The sequence below is a fragment of the Apis cerana genome, linkage group LG15 (assembly GCF_029169275.1).
Source record: "Apis cerana isolate GH-2021 linkage group LG15, AcerK_1.0, whole genome shotgun sequence".
NCBI lineage: Eukaryota > Metazoa > Arthropoda > Insecta > Hymenoptera > Apidae > Apis > Apis cerana.
This window is the reverse complement of record NC_083866.1, coordinates 8,393,779-8,410,003: the sequence shown is the minus strand read 5'-3', so window position 1 is coordinate 8,410,003 and position 16,225 is coordinate 8,393,779. Positions and strand designations below refer to the sequence as shown.

The window sequence follows — 16,225 nt, the reverse complement described above, 5'->3', positions numbered from 1 at the left end:
TGAATTAATAATGGTGAATATATTAATATGTATAACGGAAACGACGCAATTCCACAGCCTAACCATACACACGTATATGTGGAAAATACGTCGTGCACGATACACTAGCGCATCGTCAGTCGCTGAAAAATTTGTATAAACTTATCAACTATGATCATCATGCCCATCGCCTCTCTCTCACCCAAGTAGCACCTGGGCACGTGAGTGAGATCCTGGCAACGAGCATGGAAAGGATTAAATCTGAAAATCCTGAGCTAAAAAAATTATTAATCTTTCCTTTCTAACGGGCTAAAATATTGAAATATTTAAAATAAATATTTAAATTTGAATAATAATGCTTTATCAATTGAATAAAATATTGAAACTTTAATATCAAGCAAGAAAAAATATTAGCAAAATTTATTTATAATTAATATTAATAATATAGAATATAATAATTGATTCTAAATAAAATATTAATAGAAATAATCCTCAGGCGATTCCGTCATCAAAGCATTTTTCGAAGAAATTCAAAAACCGTATTTAAAACTTGCTTTGATTTCGAAGTCTACCTATCGCGAAATATCTTTTTGCACATAAAATTTGATATATTTTTATACGAAAATTTTTATACGAAAAGAAATAAAATATCATCTTTATATCGCTGAATCTTACTGAGTAATATGAAAATTATTATATATGAAATAACAAAAATGAAATTAAAAATTTGATTTTTTTCAATTATGATAGTATATCATTATTAGAAAATCACTAATATTATTATTCAAAAACGCGATGTGCAAAAAGACTCTATCCTGAATTGATAAATAAACCATAAAAGAAATGTTACTACTCACGGATATAATAAATATCCGTGATCATTGTGCTCGTGCAAAATTCTACGTATACAACCAGTCACTCGTGTCGATTCGGATCTTTCATCCTTCGACATGATTGAGTGATCGGAGGAACAAAAATGCATGCGACTCACCATCGATGTTACTTTGACTCATGTGTTGTCATCAAACAGGAGACCATGTAAGCTGAACAGTATCTGTAATGTAAAAACGTAAACTGTCGTAATTTAAAAACATAGTACTGATTTAAAAAAATTAAAATAATATAATGAAACTAAACATAAAAAGATAATTACCTCTTCGCGTGATAAATGATCGCCTTATTCTCTTGATACACTGACTTTAACGCGTACCGAAAACGAATATATTAAAAAAAATAAATAAATAAACAAAAGGCTCTTAACGCGTTTATGTTATAATTGGCGAACAAGCACTGATTCTACTTTCGCGAATATATAATTATTAAATTTAAATAATATTATCATGATCTAAAAAAATTAAATAAAACTACTTTTTCGTAATAAACACTGACTCTATCGATCGCATTGCACGCGATCACAAATATTTTCTGAAAATAAAGCTATGTTAGTACTTATGGAAAGGTAAAAAAAGAAGCAAAATATTTTTACAATATTTTTCTATTGAGCATTTGTTAAAGAAATATCTTTCTAAAGCTACAAATTAAAAGTAAGATTAAAAGAAAGAATGAAATAAAATAATATAATATATGGAAACAAAAATATTATTGATTTATTTTTTCTAATTATTTTCGTCTAAATATTCTTGATGATTAATGTATCGATATATTATGAATCACTTAACAAATATATATATTATTGATAATTCAAAAATAAAATTATAAATATATTAATATAAGAATTCAAACCGTTACCTGTTTTTTATGACAAGTCGCCATTTAATTATGATGAATGCATCGAATATTCATTATGGCGTCCATATTGTTTCTTCCCGCCTTGTAGATTATGTCAGAAATCTGCACAAAAGATAATCAAAGAATATTATAAAATATATGAAACTAGAATCTATTGTATTAAAATAAGATAATAAAAAAGCTTAAATTATCTTATTTTAAAAACTAATTTCTATTTCGTTAATAACTAATGATAAAATGGATTTATAAAGAAAATTAAATAAATTATTCCTCAAAATATTATTAATTATAATAATATTTAATAAATTATTAAATTAACGTACTAATTAAATAATAATATAAGAAAAATAAAAGAATAATCAAGAAAATAATATATTACGCAATAAATTAATCACATACCTGAAACGTCTGGTCGCCACGATTGTTCACAGAAGAATGACACCTCGCACCGCGATTTCGATTATCGAATTGGATTAGAGAAAGAAAGATATATTCGAAGTTTGGCAACAATCGAAACATACCGAACGTGGAAAGACGTTATAAGAAATATTTTCCTCGAGTGTAAAATCAAAACAAAACGAAACTATTATATGAAATATTTCGACTCAAGCGTAAAACCAAAACAAAAACAATACGAATTGAACGTACGGATATACGCATTTAAGAAAGAAATATATGAGAATATATATCAAATAAAATCGATTTAAATCGATTAAAATCTAATTAATATAATTATTTTATTTCTATATGAATAAAAAAACGAAAGAAATCTATAAATATTTTACATTTTTCGTGAAAATAATTCAAATCTTACCACATTTGTACAAAAATCATGACACATGGATAACCTATTGCATTTTGAAGCGATTCCAATAATTAATAATCTGTATAAATAATTAGGATCATTTTTTAAATTTATGAAATTAAAATAATATTAAAATAAAGCAATAACTAAATATAAATTCGATTTACAAAGTATATTAATATCATAACTGCAACCGTCAAATGCGCGACAATGAAAAACAAGAAGACAAAAAATGAAACAAAATTCAATTTTGATATAACAATACTTAATGATTAAACACACATATTAATTAAACAAGACAAATAATATAACACAATATTAAATTTTACACCACAATATAAATTTTACTTATACCGATATGACGCATATTCTCCTCACGATTTTTGATACAAGACTGACACTATACGTTCTGATTCGTCTATTCCATTGGACCTCAGAAGTATTCTGATTGGTTGAAGCGGCACAGTTATTATTCATTTCAACTGCGCGAAAATTGAAATATAATATAATACATAATACATTTTAACTGTTAATTTGTATATCGAAATTTTATAAAAAAATATTAATTAATAAAAAAATATAATAAAAATAAATTTTTATAATTAATATGAAATAATATAAAAAATATAACAATTATTCAAATTAAAAAGATCAAAACAAAATTTAACCATTTAAAATAAAAATTAAATCAAATCAAATTAAATCAAATTTAATAAAAAAGAATTAACATAAAATGTATTTAATTAAAAAAATATTAAATTAAAAAACATAATAAATTTAAAATAAATATTAAATTTATATAAAAAATACATTTTTATATAAATTTGTTATATTTGTTATATCAAATTTATTACTGTTATATAATACACATAAATCATTTCAATACAATACATTATTTATAATAATATAATATAATATAATATATTATTTATAATAAAAAATTAAAATCTATGCAAATATAATAAAAATAAATTTATACCTAAATGAAATATCGAAATGTTGCAAAATCTAGATTAATATATGTAATTCTTATAATTAGTTTGACATTGCTTTTTAATATTATCGAAAATGAAAATTTTTTTCTAATTTTTTCTATTATAAATTTTTCAATAAAATTTTATTCAATATTGGAATCAATTCTAATTATGAAAAAGTATTATCATAACTATTTTATAGTTTGTCTGTATTGATTATTAATTTTTGCCCTATCTTATCCTATATTATTAAAGAAGATAACTTTGACATTCGAGAGATAGCGCTAATGGTCATTTCTTATTCTACTTTATCCTATGTTGAAAAGATATCTTTAATATCCAAGAGATGGCGCTCAATGACAATTCGTCTTATCTCTGTCCTTTTCTAACTACTTGCTCTCCTTGAATATTGAGTTTCGTTTGTGGCACTCTGGAGATGGCGCTAATTTCAAAATTTTTACGCTATCTCTATCCTTCCCTCATTAATTTGTTTTCCTTGTTTAATCTATAAAACGCGCTAAAAGATAGTTCCTACGTCTGATTTATTCTCTTTTTTGTTTAATCTATTAATTAAAAATCTTAACAAAGTCCCATTAAATAATAATGAGAAAGAAGAATTAAAAAAAACATCATTGATATTACGTAATATTTAAAAATAAAAATTTAAATCGTTTAATTTTCGTCAAATAAATATCTGGTTATACAAATAATATTTCTTGAGAATTCATTTAAAGATAGAAGTTAAAAAATTCAAATATATATAATTATAAATATAATAATCATATTAAATTGATCGATTTACAATGTTATGAAGTTCTCTTTTAAATTCTCTTTATACGATTGAAAGTTAATTGATTCAATACATAAAAAAGATTAACTCTCTCAGCTTTTAGCACCGCAATATTCCGATATGTTATCAGGGAACATATAAACGAGCCCCTGGTCGGGAGAATTCGGCTATTCCCGCGAGTGGTTCATCGGACACAGGCACAGCGTTTCCTCACATCCATTCACTCACACTCGATCGGTCGTACAGCTAACATCTGACACAGTACAGGAACAAACACAAGGTTGGCAAGGAAGAGAAGTACGCGATCGACGTACATACAAGTACAAGTTTAATGTATGACTCGCGCGCGTGTGCAGTACGGTGTATTGTATAAAGGAATTAGTTGTGCGTATGCGTAACCGGCTGTATGGACGAACTTGAAGTCGAAAGAGAAAAAGGTGTGCGAGAGTAGACAGAGCGGCGGCGGCGAGCGCGGGTAAACGGGTCAGCATTGGTAAGCACGATTAGCCAAAAACGCGCAGTCGCGCGTTGATCCTGTTGGGTGGGAGGCGATCAGCTGTAAGCACGCGAGGAGCGAGATGTTCGTCCTGCAGAGGTCTATATTGTGAGTACTAGAAAATTTTTATATAAACCACATATACAAAGCAACGATTTGTGATTAAAGACATACTGGCTTTTACTGCACGAGCAGAGCACGCACGTGTGCCGGTTCAGATTGTCGAGAGAGGCGGACAGAGCCAGCGAAATACGCGAGAAGGGCCGTTGTAACCTAGCTTCTGCCGCAATGCAGTGCTGAAAATAGGAACGCGCTTGAGAATCCGTCGATCGATACGAGGCCACGTTACCGTGTTCTGTGAGCCAGTGCCAAACGAAATCATATCGTGCTCACATTTACATAAACTTTAAAATTTTTCTATTTCGTGTTCCTCTTTCTATCTATCTTTTCGTTTTTTCCGCATATCCTTTATTCTATAATATTCAGTTTCCATTACAGTTCTTACTGGTATCATGTCGATGTCTGTAAGGACTAGTATATTTCATCCCCTCTACTTTATCCTGTTTCGTCCTTTCTTTTTCTCAGAGCGTCGACCCGTAGACGTGCTGACTCACAAACAGTTATTCAGAAAAAAATTCGGAGAAAAGAAAAGTCGTTTTCAATGAAAATTATTATTTGTATTTCTAAACATAATATTTATGCTTATTTCGTATATATTAAACACTATCTGTAAATGAATTACATACATTTTTTACCATGAAATATATTTCGTCCATTTGATTCCCTTTGGCGCACCTGTCGTTTTAACGAAGTTTTCGATCGATCGTAGCACGTGTAGAGATATATGTTCCGAAATTGATTGTATTATTAGTTATATTTATTTTTCCTCAAATAAATATATGGTTGCATTGGTTTATTTTTATATCTCATAAATATCTGGCATTTTTCAAGAATTATTGGAATATTTTGTTTTCGTGAAAATGCAGTGACAAATGTTGAGTTGAACGCCCTCATATTTCGCTTTTGTGTCTCGATCAATCTTCCGTCCGTATTTATTGATTTTTATTATATTTAAATAAAAATATTCAAAAAATAAAAACAAATATATATTATTTGTTTACAAAATATATATAAAAAAATAATCAATGTTAGATTAGTTCGATTAATTAATTTTTTCTTCTATATATATATATATATATGTATATATTTTATATATATATATATATATATATATATAATAAAATTACTTTATTTCACATATTTTATTATGAATGAAGGAAAAAAGAAAATACTAGAATTATTATTATCATTCTAATTTGAAGGAGAATGTTTGAATATAATAGAATTTTATTTTTTCGAAATTATTTTAAATCTGTATTTTATTTCGTTGCTTAATATATTATTTTTCCACTAAAAAAAAAAAAGACTTCATGTATGTGAATTACCTTTAAGTAATTCAAGGTTAAACAGATCAGGAGGAGTTTAAATAGACGTGAAGACTTCGAAGGTGATCTATAAATACAAAATAACAATTTTTGTTTTCGTTTTTTACATATATGTTAAATATTTTATTTTTGAATATTAATGATTTCTAAATAACTATAAATATCTATAAAATAAGATAATAAAATTTAAACATTTAATTTATAAGTTTCAAAAATAAAAAATTAAAAAATTACAAAATTTATGTACAAATTTTCTCATCAAAAAGTTATTCATTTTTGTTATTATTAAAGAAGAATATACCTGTAATTCAAAACATCTAATAAATAATCCATATTCTTTCTTATTATATACTTTGATTCCTATTATTAAATTTTTAAATATTTTGTTTTACATTTATAAATAAAATTTTATATACAAAATTATATAAAAGAATTTTTTTATTATGATTACTATAGTCTGCGTTATCATAGTATTTATCTAAAATCTATAAAAGTTGCGACAGTTATCATATTTAGATTATGTCATACCGACAAAGCTATATTGGTACTTTACGTAATACATTAAATCGACTATCTTATATAAGATATCTATACAATAGTTTTGAGAGAATGCAATTTATTTTTGGATATTTTCATAAAATTTATTTAAATAAATTATTTCAAATTGATCAAAAATTATAGAATAAAAATACTAATATTTACATATAAATAATTTATTATCTGTCATAATTATTTTTCAAAAAAATAAAAGAAAATATTCGATAATTCTGTATTTTAAACTATGAAATTTATCTCTTAGCGCGGAATATTAACATTATTTTGATAATTTTTTTTTTTGATTCGTTTATTTATTTTTTAAAAATAACATTTTTACAACTCAACATTGATATATTCATAATGAAAATTTGTACAATTATCATCTCTTTGTTAAATTTAACAAATATAAAATGTTTGATTTTAATTTGTACAAAATTTATAGAAATAATTTAGTTCATATCCGTAAATTGCATTATACGTACACGTCCAATTATTTATGCAAAGCCTGCAAGATAATTATGATGTTTCATAAATAATTTATTCATACCGATTTTAAAACGAATAGTCTTTACAAACACTTGTACTTCCGGAAAGTGACGTCATTACTGTCACGTAGTACTGCACCCAGTTGATGACGAGGAAACCGTAATGATCAAGGCCATCAGTGACTGGGAGTAGAACTGATGCCGTAAATGAATTGCATAAAGAAGAGAATTTTCGATTTGAAGAGAAGATTGATACGTTGCGTTTCTTGTGAAAAATTATTTTACAATATTTAAAATGAATTTATAAATTATTAGAAGTGAAGATATTATTTTCTTTAAAAAAAAATCGATAACGTTTATTTAATATAAGAAAATATAATTTCTTCATTAACGCTAGTTAGTTAGAAATAATAATAGATTTTCTCTCAGGGCATCGTCGCCTCTACCAAAATATTTTCCATAGTTATTTCTTTAAATTTGGCCAAACGCCATTGAAATAATAATAGATTAACCTGTTCCCTTTACAGAAATGCAATAACTTTCCTACGCCTACAAATATTTGAAGATAGATCCATTAGATCGATACGCACATATTTCATATGTACCGACGTGAAATGTTATTGGACAGTAAGATTGCTCAAGAAAGTCAAGCATCTTGATTTTATCTCTATCTGTAATCGATTAGATTCGCGCGTTTAATTCCACAGTTTAGTTTATGACCGGTTTAAACCGATAAAATTTTTATTGCAAACCAGACTTATTATCTCATGACTCATAGTTAAATGACAAATTCATGTATCACAATTAAATGGATTCGATTATCTCTTTGTGAAATACTATTCGTTTCAACTACGCACGAGTTTAAATTATTTATACTCATCGATCAGAAAATTATTTTCAATTTTTAACGATATAAATTTTATTTATTGCAAAGCATAATCGACGCGTTATACGTTATTTCATTAAGAAAGAAAGTTATCGAGCTTTGTACCTTTCACGTAAAGATTACAATGTTTTCTTTTCTTCGTTATAAATTATTTTTTACAATATCATAGAATATTCGTTCTTAGATCAGGAACGGAAGCACGAACGAAAAGATTATTGCGGTCACTACGAAGAACTGTTATGAACACCTTGAATATACTTCATATATTCTAATGAATATATCATCAAATGTCAGGGTATCACGTTATCGACATTCTATTCGATTTCTCTAGTTGCAACGCTTTCAACCCGTCCTTAATCGATAAAAAACACTTCACTTTGACATTCTCAAGTTCTTGATATCTATTTTGATTTGCGAGAAGTGAACGTGTTCGTGTTCGCATACGTATATCGCTCCGTAAAAGGAAAATGCCAGGTAATTCCAATATCGATTATCAAATCTATATTTTTAGAGGGAAGAAGGCTTGAATTCCGTTACTTGTTGATTTATCGCCACTTTGCTCGGCACATCTAAAATATTTGGCAACCAAACTTCGTCCTCGTCGTTTCTCATATCAATTTCTAGGAGCAATTGCAACAAGTGTTTTGTCACGAGAAACACAATGTCGATAAAGTTTAACCGGATAAGTTACACGGATGCTAATCGGGAATTTCCTGAATGACGTTAATCTGTATATTGAGAGAAACAGGCAGTTTTAACAAACTTGTTTTCTCACACGCATCGTTAAACTTCCCTCTAAATGATTCATTTGATGTTAATTGGTACACATTTCTGTTTAAAGTTCGTAACCGAATGTTTTAATAATCTCTATTTTTATACAAAGAGCACAAAACTTCGTAATATTTTGATAATAATTTTTCCAGTTACGATTACTTTCTTTTTCGTTGAAAAGAGATAAAAAAAAATTTGTTCAAAGATACGAGAATAGCCGATCGTTTCTCGAGTATTATCGGATTAGTTGTAGCTTAGATAGCTTATCGTTTTATTTTTTTTTTTCTTTCGAGAAATAATTTTGAAAATTAAATTTTTTCTTTGTTTCATTTTATCGCTCGTCTGCCAGAAAATTTATTATTACGATAATGAAAGAAGCGGTTACTGATTTAATTTTCTCACGATGTGTGATAGGTCGCCCAGCAGCAGAAATTGTACTGGATCATGGGCACGTATGCTTCCTCCTACACATCCTGCTGTAAAGGATATTCAACAGAAAGAGATTCACGAAGTATCTGGCGATGTCATACCTATCAATATGGTGAAAGGTATCGGTCATTTAAGGGATCCACGACTCAATAAGGTATTTTAATCTTTATTAGTCCGTATCGTGATTCATAAAAGTATCTTTACGAATAAGAATGGAAGAAATTTTGTTTATTTTATGATAGATGTATTTAATGTTATCGTAAATTATGTTAAAATATAATTTTATTCTTGAATTCTTATCTACTGACTTTTTATTTACCTTGTACTGTTTCTCTCTAATTAGATTAATTTTGTGAGTTCAAGCGATTAATTACACTCTCGTTTTTTCTAAATGAAATCGTATTGTTATGTTCTTTAATGTAAATAACGCGACTTTTTTTTTTTTTTTGAAAATATTAAACATTAAAAATATGAAGGAAATATCACCTCATTGTAATTATCTTCTATAGGGTTTGGCATTTACTTTGAAAGAAAGAATATCTTTGGGTATACATGGTTTACAGCCTCCAAGATTCAAAACTCAGGAAGAACAATTGGCTCTGTGCAAAGCTTCAGTTATGAAGTACACAGAGGATTTAAACCGTTATCTTTATCTCGTAGAACTGCAGGTAGAATAAAAAAGAATTCTATGGTGTAAAAAAAAATATATATATATATACATATATATACATATATATATATATATATACACACATAATTCAAATTGTAAGTAGTGGCGTGTAAAAGTTTCGTTAATTATTTTACATCATTCTTCGGTATATTTCGTAGGAAAGAAACGAGAGATTATTTTTCCGTCTATTGAGCGAGAACATCGAACAAATGATGCCAATTGTTTATACTCCTACCGTTGGATTAGCCTGTCAAAAGTTTGGTGTTATCTATCGCAGGCCTCGTGGATTATTTATTACGATATACGATAAAGGTCATATTTATGAAATCTTAAACAACTGGTTCGTATCTAACAAAACTTGCTGTAAATTTATCTTTAAAAAATTTCTTTTATTTCTTGAGAAAAGTAAAGTTCAAAAAACATAGATTGTAAGATAAGATAAAAAATTAATACATAAATTAATTTCGAAATATACACGAAATATTCCAATTTCATTCAAATAAAAAATAGAATGGCTTGTAACTTGTCATGCATTGATTCGTGTAAAAGAACGATAAAGAGAGAAATATATATGTGTGTTTATAAAGAATAATACGGTTAAGATAGAATTTTTTAGAATGCATATATATATATATATAGACACAATCATAATGTGAATAATTATTATATTTATATTTCTTCACGTTAGGCCCGAGCAAGCAGTTCGAGCGATTTGCGTAACAGACGGAGAAAGAATTCTCGGTCTCGGTGATCTTGGAGCTTGTGGAATGGGAATTCCAGTAGGGAAATTAGCTCTTTATACCGCTCTGGCCGGTATAAAACCGCATCAATGCCTTCCAATTACGATCGATGTTGGCACAAACAATGAACAATTGAGAAATGATCCTCATTACATTGGGCTTAACAAGCCCAGGAGTCATGGTGCGGAATACGATGAATTGATCGATGAATTTATGGCCGCTTGCGTGAAAAAATATGGTCAAAATGTTCTCATTCAAGTACGTTTCCATATTACTTGATTCATATTTTTATCAATAACGACAGATATTTTATACTTATATATGTACTGTGTATCATTTCAGTTTGAAGATTTTGGAAATCACAACGCTTTCCGTTTCTTGGATAAATATCGTAATAAATATTGTACGTTTAACGATGATATACAAGGTACTGCTGCAGTTGCGGTTGCTGGAATTCTAGCATCGAAAAGAATAACTAAGAAAAAAATATCCGAAAACAAGTTCGTATTTTTAGGCGCCGGCGAGGTATCATAAGTTACTATTTTTGCAGACTTCTTTCTTTATATATTTTCGTTTTTAAATTTATTTTACTTGATACAGGCAGCTATTGGGATAGCTAATCTTTGCGTGAAAGCGATGGAAGTAGACGGTTGCACCACGCAGCAAGCTCGTGATAATATTTGGATGATGGATATTGATGGATTGCTGGTCAAAGATCGGCCGGAAGGTAACCTGGAAGGTCATAAGATCTGGTACGCGAAAAAATATAAAGTGATGAAATCGCTATTCGAGGTCGTAAAAGAAATAAAACCATCGGTTTTGATCGGTGCGTAAATCTTTGTTCGTCCACGTTGTGGAATTTTTATCTTAAAGTGAAAATATTTTTATAGGTGCGTCAGCAGCAGCAGGAGCATTCACTAGCGACGTCTTGAAAGAGATGGCTAGAAACAATGAAAGACCTTTAATTTTTGCGTTGAGCAATCCGACCAGCAAAGCAGAATGCACGGCTCAACAAGCTTACGATAATACAAATGTAAAAAAGTTATCGATGTCCGTAATATTGTGATCGATGTGTATCGAAACTAACCATAACCCTTTAATCATATTTGCAGGGAAAATGTATATTTTCATCAGGTTCGCCATTCGGTGATGTACATTATGGAGGGAAAATATACAAGCCGGGTCAAGGAAACAACGCGTACATTTTTCCCGGAATCGCATTGGGTGTCATCGCGACTGGATGTCATCATATCACCGAAGATCTATTCCTTCTTTCAGCTCAGGCTGTTGCTGATCACGTTAAAGACGAACATCTCGAAGTTGGTAGTGTTTATCCACCGTTAGGTACTATTCGTGAATGTTCGATTGATATCGCCGTTCGAATTGCCGAATATGCTTACGCTAAGAGTAAGTGATTTAAATTTAATTTATATCAAATTTTTTTGTAATTTTCAACAATATTTTAATACTTTATTAAGTTTTATATATATATATATACGTTCAATATACTTTATTTTTTAATAGCTGGGTTGGCAAGTGAATATCCGGAGCCCAAGGACAAACGACAATTTATTGTAAGTAAAATGTATGATGCGAACTACGACAGTCCACTGCCAAACGTTTATGATTGGCCAGGAGATTATGCCAAACCTCGTGTTTTGCCAGATAAGTAAGTATTATTTTTCTACTGTTTTTCTAAAAATAAATAATTCTTTTTCCCGTTTCTTTTTTTATTTTATTTTATTATTAATACACTTTAGATTTAGAAAAAAGAACTAATTTAAAAATAAGAAGAAATAATATGTAGATTGAATTAATAGAATGAATTTAGAAAAGAGAAATGATACACGTGAAAAAATTTAGTTTAGAAATAAATAAAATCGAAATGATGTTGTGATTATAGATAGTTAAATAGAGAACTTCATGAACACATTGACACGCATGTGGCTTTTTAATTAACTGTAGTAACGCTATTGTAATCTTGTAGCAATTCTATCGATATCCTATTCTATCAATAATCTAGTAAATATTGCTTCATATATTTGACAGCATTGCTTAATATAATATAATAATGATTGCTATTTTTTCTTAGAAAAATATACTAGCATCTATAGCAGTATATATATTTTTTTTCATAGTTGTAATTAAATAATTTGATTATTTAATTACAATTAATAACGAATGCTTGATACTAAATTAGTATATGTATATACATATATTTATATATTTTATTTTTATATAAATATACATATATGTATATTTTCTTCTTTTTTTTTGCAAAGCAAAACTGTAGAATGTTAATTCAAAAAAAAAACAAAACGTATTTTCTTCGCGAATTTAGCTGTCATAATAATTGCTTGCTCATAAAAATTGTAATTTTATTTTGTTACTTTCTTAATATTTCTCTCTATTGTCAGCTTGTTGCTCGTCAGTGACTGATCTCTCGGTGCAGGCCGCTGAAGCTTAATTAATTTTTTTCAGAGACACTGTCGAAATCCGCCACGATTTAAAACATCTGTAGCGGATTTCATCGAATGGGATATTCAGAGGCTATTACTATTATCGATAAAAATATCGCTATGTTCTGCATTGAAACTATAATAAGGTCGTGGACAAATACAGGCAACAGTGTGATTATAAAACAATTTTAGCTGTAAGAACTGTTACTCTTTCAGTAACTAATGCCAGTACTTTTACGATATAACTTGCACGAAGTGTTAAAAGCACGAAAAACAATGACATAGTGCTATTATTACAGCATCGAATGTCTCAGTAAGCTAACATTGCAGTATTTTAATGTCCTCCTTCATCCCATATACAGTATTAGGATTGCTAGTTTATTGTTCAAAATCGTGATAGGTATTAAGCACTGAAAGTATTTAAAGAAAGTTTTATGATATTGTTGTTCGCTTTTACGTCCTACGATTATGTTACAGAAACAAAAGAAAGAAAAAAAGTAATGTTACTTCACCGATTGAGATAATCCTGTTTAGTTCATTTATGATTTTACATTATACATAATATAATACAGTATACATTATATACATAATTGTATAAAACTAAGTATTTGTATAGTGAAATTTTTTGATCGTAATAAAGTGAAAAATTTCACGAATACAAAAGTATATACATAAATTTAAATGGAAATTTTCTTCTTTTATTTTTCTCGATATTACAAAAAAAAAAAAATTTTTTTTTCTTTCAAAAATATTAATCCATCAGATAATATTATATTTCTGACATTGTATCATATGTTTAAGAATGCCTGATTTTTCCTTTACGGATGATGTCCAAAAATTCCCATGAGCTTACTTCCTAACAAATGAAATCATCCATATGAATTGAAGATACGTTTGGTCCAAAGATGAATGAATACTTCATGCACGCTTTAGAGTTATTGAATTTTTAGTTTGCTATATTTTATATATCTATATACACTATTATCAATGCAAATAAAAAATATTATTAAATATTAATAAATATCTTTATAAAGAAGAAACAAACTACAATGAAGTTATACAAAATAATTATTTGTGACTTATAATACAACACATTTAATCGTTGCAATTAATATTTCGAAACAATAAACAAATCGACTTATTTTATTTTTTATGTTTGCTCAAATATATTTGTCAGATAAGCGAATAATATTTAACAGATAAAATATAAAGTTAAAACCATTGATTGATATTTCCGAAATAATCAAAAATTAATTTTGATTATTGAGTATCAATATATCATGTGTAAAAATTATTTTATGAACGATGATGCGAGATCGTGAAATATTTCGTACTGAAAAATGTACATTCAATTACACGTTTGTTCCTGAAAATATTTTCGCTGTTTATATTTTCCGGATGATCATTGTATAAAGCAATTCTATACGAATCAAATGATATGACCTATTTTTCTCTACGTATCAAAGAAAATGTCGTGAAGACATGTCTCGCTATATGTATAAATATTAATATACATATTTCAGTCTAAATTTATAACTATATACTTTGACAAATTTTACGTGCTATACAATTTCGAAAAAAAAAAAGCATATTTACGTATAAAATGTGTTTATTATGTGTCATATAACGTATAATTAATTGTTAGATAGTTAATTCCGGTTATTAAGTCGGATATTATGCATAAGAATGTTTGCTGCTATGAATTTGATTGTTTACTTTTAGAATATGGCTAAGTTTAGCCAAGCGACAAAAGCTCAATGTTAAGTAATATAACATTAGAACAGCGATCAAAAAAGATATCTACGTTCCAATTTGATTTTATACGATACATATGTTGAATGTGGTCGCTTGGTTAATCAAAAAATGTTAGTAAAGTATTATTATGCCATTACTAACCGTATTCTTCTCCCAACAGATTATGACGTGTTGGCGACTCGAAAGACGAGACGACTGCTCTGACATATATACAGTCATTTTAAATTAAATCAAATTTCAAACAGAATGACTTGAAATATGGTTATAGTCCTCTAATCTTTTAAACTTTGATTCTGAATCATCAGAAAATCAAATTTTTTAATCGTACTTTTTTCGCGTATTATATACTTTGTATGTACTTATTTATTATTAATTTAAAACTGCAATTATATTTTACGACTGTTCACTAATTTCAAACCCATCGTCTCATGTATTTATTTTATTTTTTTGTATCTTTTATCTCTATTTGTATTTAAATTGAACAATTATGTTCGTAAATCAAAAAGTATTATAATATTGTGATACTTTTTTTTTTTTTAATCATTCAAGAAATTAGTGAATAGTTTATTGCTTGTAGAAATTACGTCATATATATATATATTGATAATATTATCACGTATATTAATTTTTTTAAAGTTATACTAATAACTTTCTTTTCAAAACATATATATATTGAATAAATGTGTGGAATTTAGCGATATATTATATTTAAAAAAAAGCGATTATTATATATAATCATCAAAAGTATACAAATTTCATAACACGAAGATATCCCGTTAGGTATACTATGTAAGGCCACATAAGTTGTCACCGTTTCTTCGATTTTATATTGCCTTAATAAGCATTATGATTAGAAAAAACAGGACAACTTTGTAAAATCCGTATTTTTTGTACTGTATTGTAATTGTCACTGTTAAGTTAAGTAAATATGAAACTGAAAATTTTGTCAAAAGGTTCCTATATGTTACGTGAAATAGAAACTTTGATGATAACGTCGATTTGATTATTACTGCCACATCACAAATATAATTACCTCATTTATAAATTATTCTCAATTACACCATGTGTATGCATATATTTGGAACAAGAAAAATAAATTTAAATTAGCCGAGTATAACTATTCTCTAATTAGAATTTGTTATTAAACGTGTATATTATATACTAAACTACATGAATAAATGTTAAAACATGATCGTTAATGCGCTTTTATTTCATTATGTTTCTGCTTCGTTATGATTTGGACGAATTTTTTTTC

At 27.7% G+C, this 16,225-nt stretch overlaps 1 protein-coding gene across 5 annotated transcripts; it reads left to right on the top strand.

Moving 5' to 3' along the window:
- Window positions 1-3,999: 3,999 nt before the first annotated feature.
- LOC107997427 (NADP-dependent malic enzyme) lies at window positions 4,000-16,169 on the top strand. 5 transcript variants are annotated; one of them, XM_017056023.3, is made up of 11 exons: window positions 4,000-4,901; window positions 9,332-9,500; window positions 9,856-10,014; window positions 10,175-10,356; window positions 10,705-11,014; window positions 11,099-11,281; window positions 11,357-11,582; window positions 11,647-11,789; window positions 11,869-12,163; window positions 12,281-12,425; window positions 15,131-16,169. In XM_017056023.3, exons 1-11 carry the CDS (start codon window positions 4,876-4,878, stop codon window positions 15,135-15,137), a joined length of 1,845 nt encoding a protein of 614 aa, XP_016911512.1. In that variant the 5' UTR covers window positions 4,000-4,875; the 3' UTR covers window positions 15,138-16,169. The 5 variants fall into 5 exon arrangements, with proteins under 5 accessions (XP_016911512.1, XP_016911510.1, XP_061942048.1 ...); XM_017056021.3 differs by having other exon boundaries at window positions 13,238-16,169; XM_062086062.1 differs by lacking the exon at window positions 4,000-4,901 and adding an exon at window positions 8,061-8,620 and having other exon boundaries at window positions 13,238-16,169.
- Window positions 16,170-16,225: the final 56 nt, after the last annotated feature.